The sequence below is a fragment of the Pinus tabuliformis genome, chromosome Q (genome assembly GCF_031772625.1).
Source record: "Pinus tabuliformis cultivar Carrire ecotype Pingquan chromosome Q, CPIR1, whole genome shotgun sequence".
NCBI classification, from domain to species: domain Eukaryota; kingdom Viridiplantae; phylum Streptophyta; class Pinopsida; order Pinales; family Pinaceae; genus Pinus; species Pinus tabuliformis.
In genome coordinates this window covers 184,715,716-184,734,416 of record NC_142296.1, presented here as the reverse complement: position 1 = coordinate 184,734,416, position 18,701 = coordinate 184,715,716, and the positions used below count along the sequence as shown (strand labels likewise).

Below are 18,701 nucleotides of genomic sequence, written 5' to 3'. Positions count from 1 at the left end.
CAAGGGCAAAATTGTTGTATCATACTTTACTAGGGTGAAATGTGTCAAGGAATAATCAACAAGCATTGGTAAGAAGATTGAAGATGATGAGCTCATCAGGACAACCCTCAATGGGTTTACTAAGGATTGGGACATCTTTGTACAATTCATTACAGGAAGAACTTAGGAGGAGTCTCATCAGTGGCACTAGAAGCACTAGACAAAAGGGTGAGGGAGAACAGGAAAAAGTGGCTCTTGTGGGGAAGAACAAAGCAAAGAAGGGATCCATCAAAGGGTTCAACTCCAAGGGGGACAAGGAAAAGGACCTTTCAAAGGTCAAATGTTATGGTTGTCATGAGTTTGGCCACTATGTCAACAATTGCCCATAGAGGAAGAACGCTGACAAGAAGGGCAAGAAGTAGAAAACAACTTTTGTGAATGCAAATGAGCTTTCTGGCTGAATAACAGGAGTTTGCACTCGTAGCTTGCTTGATTAGCTCAGCCTCACAAGGTGTTTGGTATATAAATAGTGGGGTGTCATTCCATATGACAAAAGTTAGGGAGTATTTCTCCAGCTATAAAGAGGAGGAAATAATATTCCATATTGAGATGGGGAACAAGTCCAAGTGCAATCCAGTTGGGAGGGGGACCGTTCTATTTCAGAGGGAGTCTGACAAGCTGATTCCTATCCATGATGTGTTGCATGTGCCAGGAATGGGGATGAACTTGATTTTTGTTTCTATTCTTCAAGATAAGGGGTACAATGTACTCTTTAGAGGGCAAAAGGTGTTGATAAAGCACCAGGAGTGGAAGTCACCCATAGTGATTAGAGCTAGGAGCGATAGACTTTATAGGTTGCAGATGGATACTCCAAAGGCACTATAGTAAGCAGGAGTGATCTGAGAGATCGGGGAGAGCTTTGGCATAGGAGGATGGGCCATATCCATCACGGGGCACTTAAATTGCTTAAGGAGATAGTGACATGTGTTCCAGAGGTGATCACGGAGCACGATGATGTGTGTAAGGGATGTGTATTGGGGAAGTTTGCCAAGGTAGCCTTTCCAAGAAGTGACACCAGATTCAAAGGTGTTCTTGATTTAATTCATTATGATATATGTGGTTCGATGTCAACTTGGTCTCTCAAAGGGTACAAATATTTTATTACCTTTATTGATGATCACTCCAGGAAGACCTGGATATACTTCTTGAAGACCAAGGATAAGGTATTCAACCACTTCCAAGTGTTCAAAGCCCTCGTGGAGAATTCGACAGCCTCTTGTGAAGGTTCTTCGATAAGATAATGGTGGCAAGTACACCAGGAAACATTTCGGGAGTTCTGTACTAGGGGGGGGATCAAGAGAGAGTGGATGGTTCCTTACAACCCATAGCAGAATGGGGTTGCTGAGAGAAAGAACTGTTCAATATCAGAGGTAGTCAGGGCCATGTTGTATGACCAATATACGCCACGATACTCATGGGTCGAGGCATGCGTAATTACAATATATATTCAAAACAGGGTCCTACATAAGGCGTTGCAAAATATGACACTCGAGAAAGCGTTTACATGGAAGAAGCTAAATGTCAATCACTTCAGGATATTTGGCAACTTAGCTTGTTGTCACATTCCAGGGGAGACATGTTCCAAGTTGGATCAAAATGCAGAGAGGGGTTATCTCGTTGGGTACAATGAGACCTCAAAGGCATACAAGATATTTATGCCAGGGACCAAGAAGATAATTGTCAGGAGATATGTTTGATTCATGGAGGACAATGCATATTGGAGGTCCAGAGATTTGCCAATAGTAGTTGATCAAAGTGAGAAGCCAACAAAAGCTCCTAGGGTAGAACAGTGGAATTAAGGATAGAATAGTACGAGTACTATTACCAATACAAGTATAGTTGTTCCAGAGAGTTCATAGAGCATGAAGAAACATATATAGTAGATACAAGAGATGCATTAGGAGGATGTGGAAGTTCAAATTCCACCATCTATAGCTGGAAGGAGGAATCATGAGGTTCAAAAGACACTTAGGGATGCTCAGGAGTTTGTGGGAACTCTTAGGATGGGTAGGAGAGAGTAGAGACAACCAGACAGGTACACTGGCTACATGGCATTACTGATTTAGATCATGGATAACAATCCTTCCAACTACCAGGAGGTTGCACAACGGTAGGTGTGGAAGGATGCAATGGTTGAGGATCATACGTCAATCATGTAGAATGATTTTTCCTTAAGAAGCCACTTTTAGGCTAAAATTTCCTCTAATAATGTTGGAGACAGTGTGAATTTCCTATGCAAGTTACTGGAAGCAGTTTATCTTGCAGGAACGAATTTTCGAGGTGGTGCGAGTTGCTAGAAAGGCCAATGCACATTGCCATTTGGCTAGTATGATTCTGGAAGGAAGTGCGAATAGCCAGTTGGAGGTCGATTTGATTTGCAGAGGTTCAATTTGGTTAGTTGAAGTGAAGAAAATAATTTGCTAGTGCTTTGCCAGTTTACGGCAAGGAGTTTATGTAAATTTTCAATTACAGATTTGTTGAAGAATAATAAAACCCTCATATGTAGAATTGGTTTTCCCCACATTGGGGTTTTTCCAGGGACAATTTGTCCAAAAATCTTGTGTCTATTTTATGTGTGTTGTTCTCTCAGTTCCTATGGTTTATTAATTGGTGAAATTTGCAATTGTGTTTTTATTCAGTATTTGTGGTAAATTAATTTACTGGGACAAATATTCTTTTAAAATATAGGTGAATAATTACCAGATTAATTGCAATAGATTTTTCATGCCATCTAGGCACATCATCAAGTAGTCCGATGCCCAAGCTCTATGGTTTAGCATTTCAACATTTGGAGGTATAGAAAGGGATGTAGTAGCATGCATAATCATCTCAAACCCAACGCTCATCTCTGAAGAAGCAACATTGAAGCATCAGGATCATATCTGCTCTTAGAATGGAGCAAAATGTCCTTTGGAGTGGTGCTGAAGAGGGTCAGGCCCATCCCTCAAGGGATCTCTACTGTTGTGAGAACACCACCTGAAACAAACTTCTTAAGATCAAATAAGACGAACATCATTAGGGACAAAATCCATCAAAGCATCATATTAGACCAAATCTTATGCTAAGGGCACTAGAAATACTTCACACAAAACTCACCGTAAATTGTCTAACTAGATAGGGACCTATAAACAAGTTACCTCACTTATATTAGGGATGATTAAGTAAGCAACACTATTAGGTGTTTCTAGTCACCAAGGGGAGTGACATGTCCTAGGTTAACCCATCAATCCATAGGTGCGTGTGAGAATGATGGTCATGGAATGGGAGAGACTTCAAGGTAGGTGTCACAACCATGAGAGTAGCTAATGCAGGGTCCAACATCATAAGTGCAATGATGTAAGGGGGGGAGAAATCCTGGTGGCATGAGTTACCCCTTTCCTCGATATGCTTTTTCTACCGCTCTAGTGTTTCTTTTAGTTTAATGATTTTCCTTTATTTGGTGCATAGCTTAGGAGCTCGAGTTTGCTTTTATATTTTTCCAGTACTCCTTTAAGATGTAGCAGTTTCTCACTTATCAAGGTTTGGACATTCAAGGGTTCCTTTACTTAAAATGAAGCATTTAATGCTTTGAGGAAATAGGTGATGGCTAATGAGAGGTGTAGAGCTCATGCTAGGCTTTTGCCCACATGCTAAATACTAGCCCAACCACCTTTTGTAATTTACATTTCCTTTCATTATGGCTTTATATGCTTTTACTATTTTTTCTAGCTACATCAACCTTTGGGACCAAGTTTTCGGGCTCTAACTCAAGGATGTGGATAAAGGGTGGCAGTCCCAGTGACCAATGATTACTAGACCCAAGAATGGAAGTGGATTATTGGGAGAGATGGAAAGTGGTTAAGTATGGGTTACCTTGGACACACTATATCTACCAATGCCTCTATAGTAGTGCCCTTCCTAAACACTAAGGCTTTAGAGGAGGTCCCGCTGGACAAGAGTCAAAGACTAACTTCCCAAGTGAAGTGTGAGAACAAGGATACAATCAAGATCAATCAATCATACAGTTTTCCCTGTGATCCATATTAAGATGCCCATAACATTAAATGAAAGCAAATGATTGCAAGAATGGTTAGATTATCTATCGAGAGATGACCCATCTTCCTTCAAGAAGCATCTAGATGGGAGAGAGATCTGAATAGAGCAATGGGTGGAAAACTCTGGCATAATGCTATGTGTTGTCCATCATAGGCCCTAGGGCTACTGGCTATCAAATGAGGAGAAAATTTTTATCCTAGGGGTTACCCACTTCTGGTGGTTAATAGACTCCCTTCATGGGATAATGGCTGACCGAGGAAAACACAAATACAACAAGAAACCTCGAGTTATCTCAGTCGATCAAACCCCTCTGTAGGTCTGTCCCTCAATCTTGTTGGCTGATATGGATCCATTTCCCTCGCTACCCCTTGCACTCTGCCTGGAACCCTACACACTTGAATGAAAGTCCTCCACCCAATCATTGAGATTTCCCTCTCATTGTGTCTTGTGCCCAAGATGTGTGTCTTCTCCCTTATCCTAGCCTTCTTTTTATAGTTTGAGTTATTCACTGAATCCTCAATTCTAATCTCCAAAGTGATTGATGGTTGAGATTAGATCTCAACATCACTTGAGATCAATAGTTGAGATTCATCTAATTCAATAATGCAAATAACCTTTGTATTTCATTAGGTTAACTCACTTTTTTTTTAAAAGTCAATTACTTCAATAATTAAAATAATTGTTAAGGTTGAGGGTCAATTAGGAAACTTCCATACACCTAGACACTTAGGCTTGTGGAAAAGTACCTGCCCAAGATACTAACATCAATGCCAATAAGGATGATTCACTATTTTTTTGGATCTGAGCTGAATGATTCACTATTTTTTTGGATCTGAGCTGTAAGTTATATTTCAGAAATTCTTAAAAAGTGGAAATCTGAAAAATTAGGATTTGGTAATTGTAAAGATAAATCATAGTCAGCCCTCTCAAAAAGTAGGGGAAAATTTCCAGTCTAAGGTTGGTGCTATGGTTCCTATTTCTAGGTAAATTCATAGGTCACACACTGTCCTAGGTACAATTAGCATGCTTCTCGAACAGGACTATGGAGGAGGCTGAAAGTCCTTAAGGATACCAAATTTACTGACTTGCTGGTTAAATGAGGCCTACTTGTCAATTTCTGTCTCCTGTAATATACTATAAGAAAAACTATAATAAAAAGGTTATTGAATATAAGCATTAAAAAACTTGTCCAATATATTTGGTTGGGCTATTATCTAATGATTGACCAGTATGGGTTTACTCCAACTAGGTTCAATTATCATTGCATTCCTATATGCGCTTTGCCTGAGAATCCCTGAATCAATATGTCCCAGCAGTTCCAATCCTACTCTGCCCCAAACTTGGGTGGTTTCTGTAATACATAAAAGAATTTCTTGAAGATAGGAAAATCCCAAAACTCAAACTGAAACAAAAAATTGAACAGCCCTAAAGTTTTGCATTATATTCATGATTATGATCAGCCACTAAGCTTCCAACTGTTGATGAGTTGCAAGCTGCTTGAGAATTTAAAGACAACCATACCATTGCAGTGTACATCTAATTACTACTGCAAATCAAGTTTCCACTCTAAGACATATAGCTTCTTGATGACTTTCAAAGTTTCATGTCTCATGAACCTTCGTTTTGGGTTTTCACTACATCAAGCCGAAAATAGTGCAACTCACTTCTAAGCGTGTTCTTTCTTCATTGATGAACTTTTTAATCCTTTGGTGTGGATCAGGTAAGTTGAGACTAGACTTCTTTAGACACAATCAGTCGCTGAGAAAATGAGTGAAAATTCAGAAAAGGGCTCATATTATATTCTCTCAATGTTACATACTTGATGCGAGGTTGCATTTGTGGACTAGCTTCTTATGTAACTGCAATGAACTCAATGTCATGATTGTGTATGAGAGCCAAGAAAAGTGAGTCAATTCATGAAAATATATTATAGTGCAAGAATAAGAAACACAAATGCAGCTAGACGAAATAATCAATTAGTGTAATCTTGTCCACTTCCAACTTGATCTCAAAGCAAATCTTGGTGCCAATCTGCATTTTTCCTGCCCCACAACGTTGTGCTATCTTCACGTATTTTATCCTTTTGAATAATTATAGCTGCCTATAATCTAGAAGTGACAAGGGCTTACTGTTAATTTCATTTTCTCTTACTATAAATATTTTCTCAAGGAAAGGTCTTTGCAGCTCTTATATATCTTATTCAAATTTGTATTTTTCTGTTTTTCTGGATCTGTTAAAATAAAGCAAAAATATGCAAAAAGATCCTTTAGGCCTTATAATAATGATATATTATAGGTTGAAGTAACTGACGATTTTTTGATGCAGAGTAACCTCAAATTCTTGCGTAAACAGTTCAGACTTGATAAGATCATAATATTTGAATTAGTAATTACTAATTTATGAAAAACATAATTCAACAAAATAAACCTAACACGTGAAGGAAGTCTAACATTGATCCAATAACTGAGTAGATCTCTAATGATCCATTCCTGCAAGATATTGCAAGGACTCGGTAGATAAGCGGCACTTGAAACAAGACAACCAACCCTACTCTAGTCAATAATTAAATGTTCTTTGTTTTACCTGGTTTCAAATTTTATGGGACATCTTTGATCCATTGTGATAAGGCTCCAGGAGTAGGTCGTGGGGTTTTGGAAATTTTTGGTATATCTGAGTTATGGGCTGTTGGATATACTCTTGGTGTTATAGTGGTAGCTGCTCGATTTGATCTTAGGCTTCCCTATATTACTCCAACAAGTTACTAATTCACCATGATAAAAATAAAAATCGAAAAAGACTGGTTAACTGTAAAATCATCTGACTTTTGTTTAAACTGCAGAGCAGTTAGAAATTCAATAATCAATGAGCATACATAACCTCAGAGTCCTCAAAAGTTAAAAAGTTGCTGTGAAGTCGCTAAGAATGAATTTTTTTCAACATCTGTTTGGATAATCTACGGAAAGGATCAACATAACTGTAATATTTAAATTAGACCTATTCAAAAAGGTCCTTGGAGTTTAACCTTCATGTTTCCAATAGACATTACCAGCCATGATTTTGTAATTAAGAAAATATGATCCCGATTAGAAGTACATGGTTTTTCTAACACATGTATGAATTGTATTGCAGTCTTCTCCACTCTCATTGTCAACAGATTCAGAGTTGGTGGCTGCTTCTGAAGACTCCCCTTCTATGATTCAGCAAACTCAAATCAGTTCAACAGTTACAAGTACCCCTATATCATCTACGAGGACTCTGCCCCCGTATGATCCACTGGATGAAACAAGGCCATTGGGCCTTAGTCTGAGAAAGAGCCAATCTTTGGTTGACCTTATACAACAAAACCTTGACCAAAAAGATCAATCCTCAGTTGCTGAGCAAGCTTTGGAAGAAAACGTAAAGACAAAGGGAATGGCAGCTGCTGACAGTCAGCAAGATAAACTCAAGGCTTCCAATTTTCCTGCATGTTACCTGAAGATCGGGAACTGGGAGGTATACCAGGCCAATTGATGTCTTTGTTTATCTGTTATTATTGGCTTAAGTAAAACATAAACTTGGAGGTTGACATTTTATTTGATTTTGTGCCAGTGCTCTTCCATATATGAGGGGGACTTGGTGGCCAAATGCTATTACGCTAAACGCAAACTGGTGTGGGAGGTTTTAGATAATGGATTGAAGAGTAAAATTGAAATCCAGTGGTCAGATATCACAGGACTGAAAGCAAATCTCCCCGACAAAGGCCCTGCTTCCCTCCATATCGAGGTATGCTAAGAAAATATGATTTATTTTATACAGCAATTCATTTGTGAACCATGCGTCTTATATTGTAGCTATAATCAATATGGTTACAATAGTGAAATCATTAATTGGATACACAGTATTATAGTTGACTCTCGCTGACCAGAAAAATCTAAGCGTCTACCTTAGCACCTACCTTCAAAGAGTTTACTTCCTTTTGAAAATTGTAACACTGACCCCCATTTGTGCAGCTAGTTTGACTTTGAATTTAGTCAAATCGAAAACGAAGATTTACTGACCATCATTAACTGTTTCTGTATACATCTTCCAGTTCCAAAGTAATGCGATGCCTCTTAATCCAATGGTGCACTATATTTCCTTGACCTGTTGTTTGACCAACCATAGGTCTCCCAAATGGCTCATTTCTAGTTAGAAATCCCAACAAAAAGGGTAGCATATTTGGAAGAAATTCATCCCTAAAGAGCTTATACAACTCTGCCACTCCAAAAGATATGTTTGCCTGTTTCTTCCTTTGAGAATATTAAACACATCCCATTGGTTAGGCCCAGTTTATGAAGTCTACCTTTGACAGCTAGAATTTGATAGCCAACCATCTCAAGACTTGGCACATGAACACCATTTTTGCTGTCCAAATGCCCTTGACATTATTTTATCCATTTATCTTCATGATGAAAACATGTATCTAATGTTATGTAATTGTTAAATTAAGGCTATATATAATGTGTCCAGCATCTTATGTTTGTCAGAAAGGTACCATTAAATGTTAATCAACGCATATTAAAGTTAGTCATAATGACATTTCATATAAACACTGATGTCGTTTGTTGGGCACTCTCCTGTAGATATCTAGAGGGGTGTTTCTAAATACGCATCCCTCATTACAATTTGTACTTGATTCATAGAATCTTAAGGCAATATTTCAATGTTTTTTCCCTCTCTTAAGTTAGTCAAGTGTTTGCTCACTGTCAGGATAATTCATTCTTCTCATAGCTCACTATATTTCACTCACATCATTTTTTGGTAAAACAACCCTGTCCTTTCTTTAGGGGATCTGCTACATTTGGTATATTTTATTACTCACAACATTTGCCATTTTTCCGCTGATTTAATTGTACATCTTTTAGGGACGTCCTTGCATGATATGTATGGATGAACAAGAAATAAGTAGCCGCATCTCAAGTCAGCCTTAGAGGAAATTGCAGGCCGGTTGGCCCAGTGCAACAACAACCTGCACAGCAAAGCAGTTATGGGGGAAACGAGATTGGCCCAATTTACAGAGGTGTTTCTGTTATAATTTTACATCCACATTATACACAGATCTGCACTCAAAAAATTTATCCTATAGCTAAAACCATAAGATTGAAACACCAAGCAAAGCTTCAGATCTGCAGGAATAAAAGCGATGAACGGAAAACTCAAATTGTAGATTCCTCATATAAAGAGATGAGAGCAGCCCTGCATAAAATAGCAACTAGATCTAAGAAATTTGCAGCGTTAATGTAATGGACAGCAAGCTGGAATTATGTGCAACATATCCCTCTCAGATATTATGGACAGATAGAGGTCACGCGTCGAAGCCTTGGAAATATTCTAGAGAGTTTAGGCTTTTGGCACAAGAATTTTCATATAACAATTTTGTAAATAAATTGCCAGTAGCATTCAAGATTGCATATAGAGAAGTCCAAAAGGAATTATAAACCTGATCATGGATAGATATGAAGAGGAATGATGATTGATCCGGATTTAAACATTTATCTATGGCATCTGCGTCTATTTGACCTTCGAAGATGGGGATTTCAAAATTAACTTGTACCTTAAATGGTGTGGCGTTTCCAGAGTCGCTGTTGGAAGCCGATGCGTCGCCTCTGGGTAGCCGCTGAAGGATCTGCGCAAAGCTATCCATCATCGCGTTCCGTTGTCGCTTCAGGGCTTCTTCGAGCAAGATTTTGATGGGATCTCCTGCTCCTCGTCTTTCTTCTCATCCGCCATGGGAGGCCGTCGAGATTTGCGAGGCTGGTCTTGCAAAGGTTCGACCAGTTCAAGCCCTAACTCCTTATATCCCGACCTCGTTGGGGATATGCAAAGAAAAACAGAGAAAAAATAGACCGCTCTGATACCACTGATCCGGATTTAAACAGGAATGCAACAAATTACAGAGATAACCATAAATACAGAGATGAGATAACCATAAATACTGAGATGCAACAGAAATAATACTTCATTTCATTAATGGAAAATACCAAAATATGCTTACAACCAGAAATGGAAATAAACCAGCTAGGGCGATGGTAGCTTATCTCTGAGAAGAGATGTGGCGGCTACATGCCTCTGAACTGTTCTAAAAATTGTGTTACAATGAGGCTCGAAGGCCTATTTATTGTTGATAAACAATGGAAAACCCTTAACATTCCGAAATCTAACCCTAGAAGATGAAACGCCAAATTGTGGGCCCCGTTTGGGTAAATTGGTACATCAATTTCCTGGGGTCGTAACTTTGGCATACGATCTCCGTTTGACGCGTACAATAGCTCGTTAGAAAGATCTATCCGAGCACTACAACTTTGGGAGGCAACATGGGTCCATGGACCCATGTTGCCCCAGATTCCTAAAAAAACGTCGTTTAGGGCCTCAAAACGGCTCCGGAAGTTCAGGTCTCGAAAAACTGCTAAAAATAGTAAACTGCGCTACAATTTAGGAAACTGAAAAGACTGAAAGAGACAGTTGTGGGGGTCCAAATGGGATAGGTGGGTGGCCACCAACATCCCCCTGGATCAATGATGCAGGCCCCAGGGGCTTTTGCAAACCAGATGGAGTAGGTGTATGCGCAAATCTTATGAAGACTAAAGGAGAAGAGCATGAGGAGCATGTGGACCCGCGCAAGAGGTTCAAGGCATTTTTCGTTGCCAGTTGGAGATTAAGTTATGGTGCAGTTGAGGAAGGAGTGGACTAGTACCCTAGACGTTCATGCAACAAGATAAATGTGAAGAAGATCAAACCGCATAGGATATGAAGAAACATTGGAGATTATGCAGATGAAGTCGAGCGGCTCGAAAAGTTCAATGCATCACCTATATTTATTGTTGCATCTTGTATGACTACAAGGAAGGAGAGTTCATTACAAAGGATGATGAAGCTAAAGAAGAGAGTGCAAAGGTAGCTTAGACAAAATAGATGTTGAAGAAGAAGCCAAAGAACATTGAGCAAATTGTAGAAGAGCTCTTTAACACAAGGAATGCTAAGTATGAGAAGTACTCAGTAAAGTGGAATAACACGCTAGATGAGGACAACGACAAGATTTTTGAGACAAAGTATAAAAAAATTGAAGGGGAAAATGATTGTAGATGATGAAGAATTGACAAGGAGAAGTTGATGGAGGAGCATCCCAAAAATTCTAAATCAAAGAGTGTGATAAGAAAATGTGATATAAAATAGCATGATAGAAATAGAGGCGCAATAGATGGGAGCACGAGTGGAAAACACAAGCACGACAAAAAGGAATACCACAAAGTTAGGTGACAATCAGAGCAATGCACAATGGATGATGCTGTTAGCAGAAGCATGACAATGAGCATGCAAATAAAGCATGATAAGAGATAAGCACAGGTGTAGGTGAAGTGGTGCAAAACTAAGGAAGCATGCCAAAGGAAATTGAACTAGTCAAGTTGGAAGCTAAACAGTTTAACAAGGAGATGAAGAGTTGCAGATTTAATTGAATAGCCAGCCAATGAAGAATAAATAGGATGTTGGCCATTAGAGTCGGTTTACCAATCGAATCATACAGTTAGCCAGTCATATTGTTAGCTCATCATATTATAGAGACAAACGTATAGCAGAGTCAGCAGTGGAATTGTTGAAGAGAAATTGAGAGCTAGTTGTGGAATTTTTGGAGAGTGCCTCGTAGGGTGTTGAGTGCAAAGTGATATAAATGAGAATGAATAGACCATTTCCCTTGTGAGTTGGTTTTTGGTTCTATAATGTTCTGAAGGATTGAATTCACCAGTGATTACCTAAGTGTCAAATTGTGAGACCAAGATGCTACAGGTCGTTGGAAGAGGAGAAGCTGAATTGGACATGGCATGTCTCTGTTTGTATCACAAGCTTTGTACATGCTCAACGTAATGTTGTTAGTGGTGTATTATGATGTGGTACTAAACGAATGTCCAGGACATAGTCCTGCTAACACCAAGATCTATTACTCTTCATGAAACAGCGGGGATCCAAAATGTAGAAAGGCAGGAAAAAGACTATTCTCTGAACCACCAAACATGGTTGATTGGCTGCAGAAATCAAAGTATACACTCAGCTAGCAAAACTCTTCTCAATTCCAGAAACCTAGACTTGTTAATGTAATATATATTATAAACAAACATGTAGCTTGGATATTTGACTCTCTGATGCATAAGGGTTTTGACAACATCATGTGCACATATGCAATGTCTCAATCTCCAAGGCTCAACGTTTGGAAATGACAGTCTCCAAAATCTTGTTTGTTCTCCGCTTCAAGAATGATAAATGTGTTTTTCATGGTGTAAATTGCTTTGCTTTAGATAAGATAAGATAATCTTATTAATGTCCAACAAATGACCGCAAAAGTATGTCAATGGGACTGCAGAGTACAATAGTGCCAAGGCAATGTGAGAGCACAAAAGCAACTCATATATAAATCAAGACGCAGAATGTAAAATAGTGATCTAAGCTAAGACTTGAAGACTATACCCTAAAAGCAGAGAGTGAATCTATTAATGCTAATGATATTAGTTCAACTAAAAGAAAGCATTTAAGTTGTTACCTCATGTCTATGCTATTTCGTCAACCATTCTCATAGATGACATTAAGGCTATGTCAATTGGAGCAGGGAAACAGGTGCAAATTATAGAAAGTAAACAGATTTTAGAATTGTCTCTTCCAAATTTTCACCAAACAGAAAAATGACAAGATTATGGCAAGAGTGGGAAGGATTTTTTGCATATACAGCGTTCACATCAATGTTCGGCAGGAATCTTCAAACTTTCATTTTTTATACTGTTCTTTCTTAATTGCTTTATTAATTAATTCTTTGTTTCTTTAGTTATCGGGGGCACACCTAATTAAAGAGAAAAAAGCTATTTTTATTCTGCTTAAACACACTTTTGTACTTGAATCTGACAGTAAATCTAGGAAATGTTTTTAACAAGTTTCTATACAGGAAGCATCTAGGAAATGTTTACCAGAATTTTCTGGAGTGTTCGTGTAAATTTTCCATACCGGAAGTGTTCCTTTTATGGAAATGAGACCCAAGTCAGAAGTTAAGTTTTCATCGCGTGTTGAGTTTAGGTGCAGGACAACTTCTAAGAGATCATTTCCAAAGTGCTCTATTCTAAGTTCTACTGCTTTTATCCTTAAAGGATTATATGAGTAGAGACTATTTCGGCATCCTCTTCGCTGGCCTCATTTACAGTTCACTAGTAGGTCTAAAAATGTTGGTGCAAATTTGGAGCTTTAATCCTTCAAAGAATTAAAATTATTGCCATTTTTCCAATGGTTGTACCAAGCTGTTAATGAACATCCTTCCCTTGCAACCTTAGCAGATGATACAACGGTTTAGGTCCTGATGGGGACACATTAGCACATTGACGGTGTAAATGTGTAATAGTTTGAGGCCCATGAGTCGTTTCTATGAAAAGGAGAAAAAATCGAATTGGCCTTACCATGTTTAGGTATGTTATTGCATGCTCAATTGCCTTGGGATATGACAGTAACCCTTGTTTTCCAAAAGTCAGAAACTTGTCTTCATTCTTGAAAGAGAGATAGATGACTGCTATACATATTCATGTTCAATAACAAGCATGTTTCTTTCATCTTCCATTTCTAATTTGCTTGCCGCATTTCCAAGTGCAATTTGTCTCAAGTGTTTGTGCACGCTGCAGGATGGCTCCATATGTTTATTTACTCCTATTCTCCTCTATTGTACAATTGGAAAATGCCACACATTGTCATGTCATTAATCCTTATAATAAGAGATCTTGTAGACTTGTAGTAAAGCTTTCAAAATTATAATTTTGGAAGAAGGATTCAATCTTCAACGGTAATTTGAATTATTGCACTTGGAATCCATCAGTGGTAAGGAAGACCTTAGGCAATATTTGTGGTGTGTATCCTAAGATCCAACGCTTAAGGCTTACTAAACTGAAAATTGGATCCTAAATACCTTAGCCAAATTATATAACTCTAATTTGAATTGTTGGACACTTGGAGTTCACCAGTGCTAGGGCAAATCTAGGCAATATTTGTGGTGTGTATCCTAAGATCCAACACCTATGGCTTACTAAACAGAAAATTGAGGCCTAAATACCTTGGTAAAATTACTGCAAGTTAACATTTATTTGATATCATTTACAGGTGAGATGCCCCTGCATTTCCATTTTATTAAAATAAAAACTGATGCTTATATTACAAAGAAAGCAATTGTCTTCCCTTCATAGCTTACACAGAAACCATGAGCGTATCGACATAGTCTTTACCCTATCTACTCACGCAAATAGGGCAAGAGCGTGAGATTTAGCTCCTATATCTAACACATCACAATCTTTTCTTAAGGGAAGTCAAATGAGTTGAGAATTAATTCTCTATAGAATATTGAACAGATGAATTTTCATTTTGATTAATCTTCTTTGGGTAGATCTTCAAGCGTCCTAGTACATCTTTTTTGCCGCAGGAAGTGTAATCTGACAATTCTGATACTCTGCCAGACTACGAATAGTTTTCGTAGCACCAAGGATTGCCAAGAAAGATTACCCACTGGCAGAGATGTAATGTGAACATGCCTGTAAAACAGCTTTGAATCCAGGAACAAGCCTCCTTGGAGTTCACCAGTGCTAAGGCAAAACTTTACGCAATATTTGTTTGTGTGTGTCCTAAGATCCAACACCTATGGCTTACTAAACTGAGAATTGGAACTTAAATACCTTGGTAAAATTACAGCAAGTTCACTTTTATTTGATATCATTTTACATGTGACACGCCCCTACATTTCATTTTTGTTAATAAAATTGATGCTCATGTTACAAGAAAAGCAATTGTCTTTCCTTCATAGATTACATAGAATGATAGAAACCATCAGTCTATCAACATAACCCTATTTACCTAAACAAATAGGGAAAGAGGATGAGATCTAGCTCCTATATCTAACGCATCACAATTTTTTTTTAAGGAGAACTCAAATGAGTTGAGAATTAGTTCTCTATAAAATATTGAACAGAGAAATTTTCGTTTGATTAATCTTCTTTGGGCAGGTCTTTAAACGTCCTAGTACAACTTTTTTGCCACGGGGAGTGTAATCCTGACCATTCTGATAATCTGCCAGACACTCCAAACAGTTTTTGTCGCACTGAGGATCCCCAAGAAAGATGGCCCTCTGGTAGAGATGTAATGTGAACATGCCTGCAAAAAAGCTTTGGATCCAGGACCAAACCTCAGCAAACAGAAAAAAACATTACTGACATCTTCCGATCTCCTACAATATTGGGTTTGACAGAAGAGCCAGCCAAAAACTCCACTAAGAAAACCTTCATATCCCAAATAGTTTGTGCCCTTTTAAGCCATTTACATTCATAATCCTTGAGATTCTAACATTAAGCTTGATTTTAATGGAAGATTAGAGAAAATATTTTCGTATAACTCTCTTGTCTAGTATGTTGAGAAGATTTTCAATTTTAACTTATTAAACTGGTGTTGAATGGCATGTGTTTTCTGATATCATCCTTCCTTACCATTGCAGATATCAAGAACTCCTTTGTTTTTCAGAGAGACAAATCCACAACCTCGAAAACACACACTTTGGCAATCGACGTCAGACTTCACAGGAGGGCAAGCGAGCATTCATCGGTAAAATTTCTTATTTTATTACCATGTAGAATATATTTATTTTGTGTATTTACGTATAATGATGTGATGGTAGCCCTGTTCTAGAACATTTCAACCTCTCTTCATATCTTATCTTTTCTGCATATATTGCATTGAAGTCGATAAAATCCTTTGGTGATAATTAACGAGAATAGATCCCTCTTAGTCTTTGACCTTTTAAGAATCAGGATGGATAAAAAGGCTCAATACACATAGATATTCTGATCTCTCCAAGCATTTGATAGATCTGAGGTTGAACACAGAAAGAGAAAAAGTAGGTATTTTTTTTACCCCACTCGGGTTATAGAGCACGTTGCTTTTCTTGGTGCAATGAATAGGATTATCCATACGGTGCCGGTGAGGTCAATTCCAGCAAATCCTCTTGTTCAGACAATGTAGACATAATTGGCAACATTGAAAATGTGCCAGCGTGCAAGGACTTAGGGCCTCAATCAGCTAGGTCACTTTGCAAAACATGGTTTCCTTTACCTTCTAATATCTGGACAAAGTAATTGAGCGATCTCATGCTTACCGTGAAATTGAAACAATACTTTTTGCTTTTGGCAGTCGACATCTCCTTCAATTCTCGGAAGGGGTATTGAATCGCCACTTCGAGAAATTGATACAATGTGACCTACGCCTGAAGAACCTTTCTGAGCAAACTATTACCTTCTCTGGTTCTCCTTTCTTTGAGGGTCGGATCTTGATGCTGGATATTCATCAACAACCTCAATTTGTGTACCCGGGAGATATTTCTCCAACATCATTGGGTAGCTTGCAAAGTAAGATGTCAATGCCTTTCAACCATGTTCCTCTGCCAATTGTCAAGCAAAATAATGTTCATCTGATGGAACAATCAGGGGAAAGGGAATGTGCAGATGCACGAGCTTTTTCTCCAAGTTCAGGTGCGTTCCCTTCTTCACCTTCTTAGTCTTTTCAATTATGTACTTTAATTCAACATAGAGATTTTGGTGTGAGTCGACATTTTCTTAAAAAAAAAAATTCTGACTTATTTGTAGAGAATATATTATAAAGCTTTTGTGGCTAAACTAGTGCTGCAAGTAATATTCAGGGTAATTTTAATTTCTTGATAGTGATAGATTCAAGAGCAAACGATGAGAGTAGTAACAGCGACACAGAAGAGTTGTATGCAAGGGACTATGGAAGACATGCTGGCTACAGGAGAGCTGGTGAATCAATACGAGTTGATCAGAGATTTTTGTATGGAGATGCGTCAGTTTCCTCAACTATGGGCCACAGTCCTTCCAATGTCGGTCCTACAAATTTCATGGCATGTTCCAGTCTTACGGAGGATAAGGTATCTGGAGGTCAAATTCTATCGACAGAAAATCATGCTTCTTTGACTGAACAAAACTTTCTACAGAGGCTATCACATCATTTATTTGAAGATACATTACCTGAAAAGTTCCTAACCAATGGACAGGTGAAAGAGTTTTCTGGCAAATTTGCTGAGGATACAGAGGAAAAGATTCAACAGAGGAAATTGTTGTCATGCAGTCTATCTCAGCCTTTTAGAATAACAAACGCTCGTACTCTTGGCCCTTCAGAGCCCCCATTTTTTCATGGTTTATCTGAGAACTTAGGTTTCCCATCAGCTGTGAAGGAAGAGAGTAAATGCAGTGAATCACCCTTCAGGCCTGTGAAAATGGAAAATTGTCCTTCCTCACAGCTAGGGGGAACAATGTTCTCTCTTGCAGGAAACAATTCCCTTGGTGGAGGAGGACCAGGTATGAGCAGGCACGGTTCTTTCCGTGATCCTCAGGATATGCCACAGGTTCCCCGATTCTTTTGAACAAGGTCAGGACTTGTTTCTCAATAAGTACGAGTGTAAATGAGATGTATTATTATAAGCATTTGGTAATTGGAAGCTGGACAATTGTTTCAGATTTGTTTGGTATTTTGACATACCTTTGTGTGCAACAGTTTTCTGTACATAAATTAAGATGGTCTTTGTAGTTTAGGTTTCAACATTCTTCTTCCTGTTCTTTTCATTGAATAGTTGGCTTTCTTGAAATGCTAGCCAGGCAAATGGTTTTTTCATGAAATAATAAGTTCTATTTGAATGTCCTGATTGATTTAGCCTTTAGGATGCTGTGTTTCTCAGATGAGAAGGATTTGATTAAATTTAATTCTTACCCCGTCAGTGCCTAGAATGTGGTCGAAAGTTTTCAGCTTTGATTGGAAAGTTTTTCTGCCAAGCTGTGGGATTTCCGCAGGAAACAAACAGTCGTGCTCTGAAGCAACGATCAGGGATTGTGATAGATATGGGTTTTGAAGGCAAACAACAAAGGAAAAAGTGTGATTCTTGAAGATTTTTAATCATTTATACTTTAATAATCACAGCGACAATTAAAAGGATTCGTATTCCATCTGGATAAACTATACATTATGTACAAAGCTTATTTGGCCGAGCTATGTGCAGCGCATTTGGATTCCCAGCATGTACCAATCTGTTTTTTAAGTTATATTATACCTGAACTTTCAAGTCACTTTGCTGACAATTACTTTCATGGTTGTGATAACGAATTCTCAACATGGTACTTGATTGCTCTCAATCTGTTGCTTTTCTTATCATTGCAACTACGCATGACGTCTATATTTATTCGACTTTAATTCTTTAACTTATTGCTTCTCCCATTAGTCAATGTGCGCTAAGTATATCTTATCAGAGGTTAGGTGGTACTTCAAATTTACTGTCTCAAAAAATTCTCAACTTTGAAATGGTGCACTTTTGACTTCTTTATCTGATTTATTTTAATAACCATCTTGCTTAATCTGTATGACTAAGTTGATTTTCATGAAATTAGTATTTGTGTCTGAGAAAAATTGATTATCTGTATGACTAAATTGATTTTCATGAAATTAGTATTTGTGTCTGAGAAAAATTGATTGACAGATTTTAATTTTCCACAGATTATCATCTAATTTTAAAATCACACTGCCCGCTAAATTAATGTACAAAACTT

At 38.1% G+C, this 18,701-nt stretch overlaps 1 protein-coding gene across 4 annotated transcripts in view; it reads left to right on the top strand.

The window, feature by feature from the left end:
- LOC149218840 (uncharacterized) overlaps positions 1 to 17,803 on the top strand; it is a 67,276-nt gene extending 49,473 nt beyond the window's left edge. For 2 of the 4 annotated variants that reach the window (XM_089384164.1, XM_089384167.1), the window contains exons 2-6: positions 7,204 to 7,566; positions 7,663 to 7,836; positions 15,590 to 15,696; positions 16,282 to 16,619; positions 16,809 to 17,703. In XM_089384164.1, the coding sequence (XP_089240290.1) occupies positions 7,204 to 7,566; positions 7,663 to 7,836; positions 15,590 to 15,696; positions 16,282 to 16,619; positions 16,809 to 17,527 (1,701 nt within the window). In that variant the 3' untranslated portion in view covers positions 17,528 to 17,703. Of the gene's footprint in view, positions 1 to 7,203; positions 7,567 to 7,662; positions 7,837 to 15,589; positions 15,697 to 16,281; positions 16,620 to 16,808 lie in introns of all 4 variants that reach the window. The other 2 variants (XM_089384166.1, XM_089384165.1) reach the window with 2 other exon arrangements.
- The last annotated feature ends 898 nt before the right edge of the window (positions 17,804 to 18,701 follow it).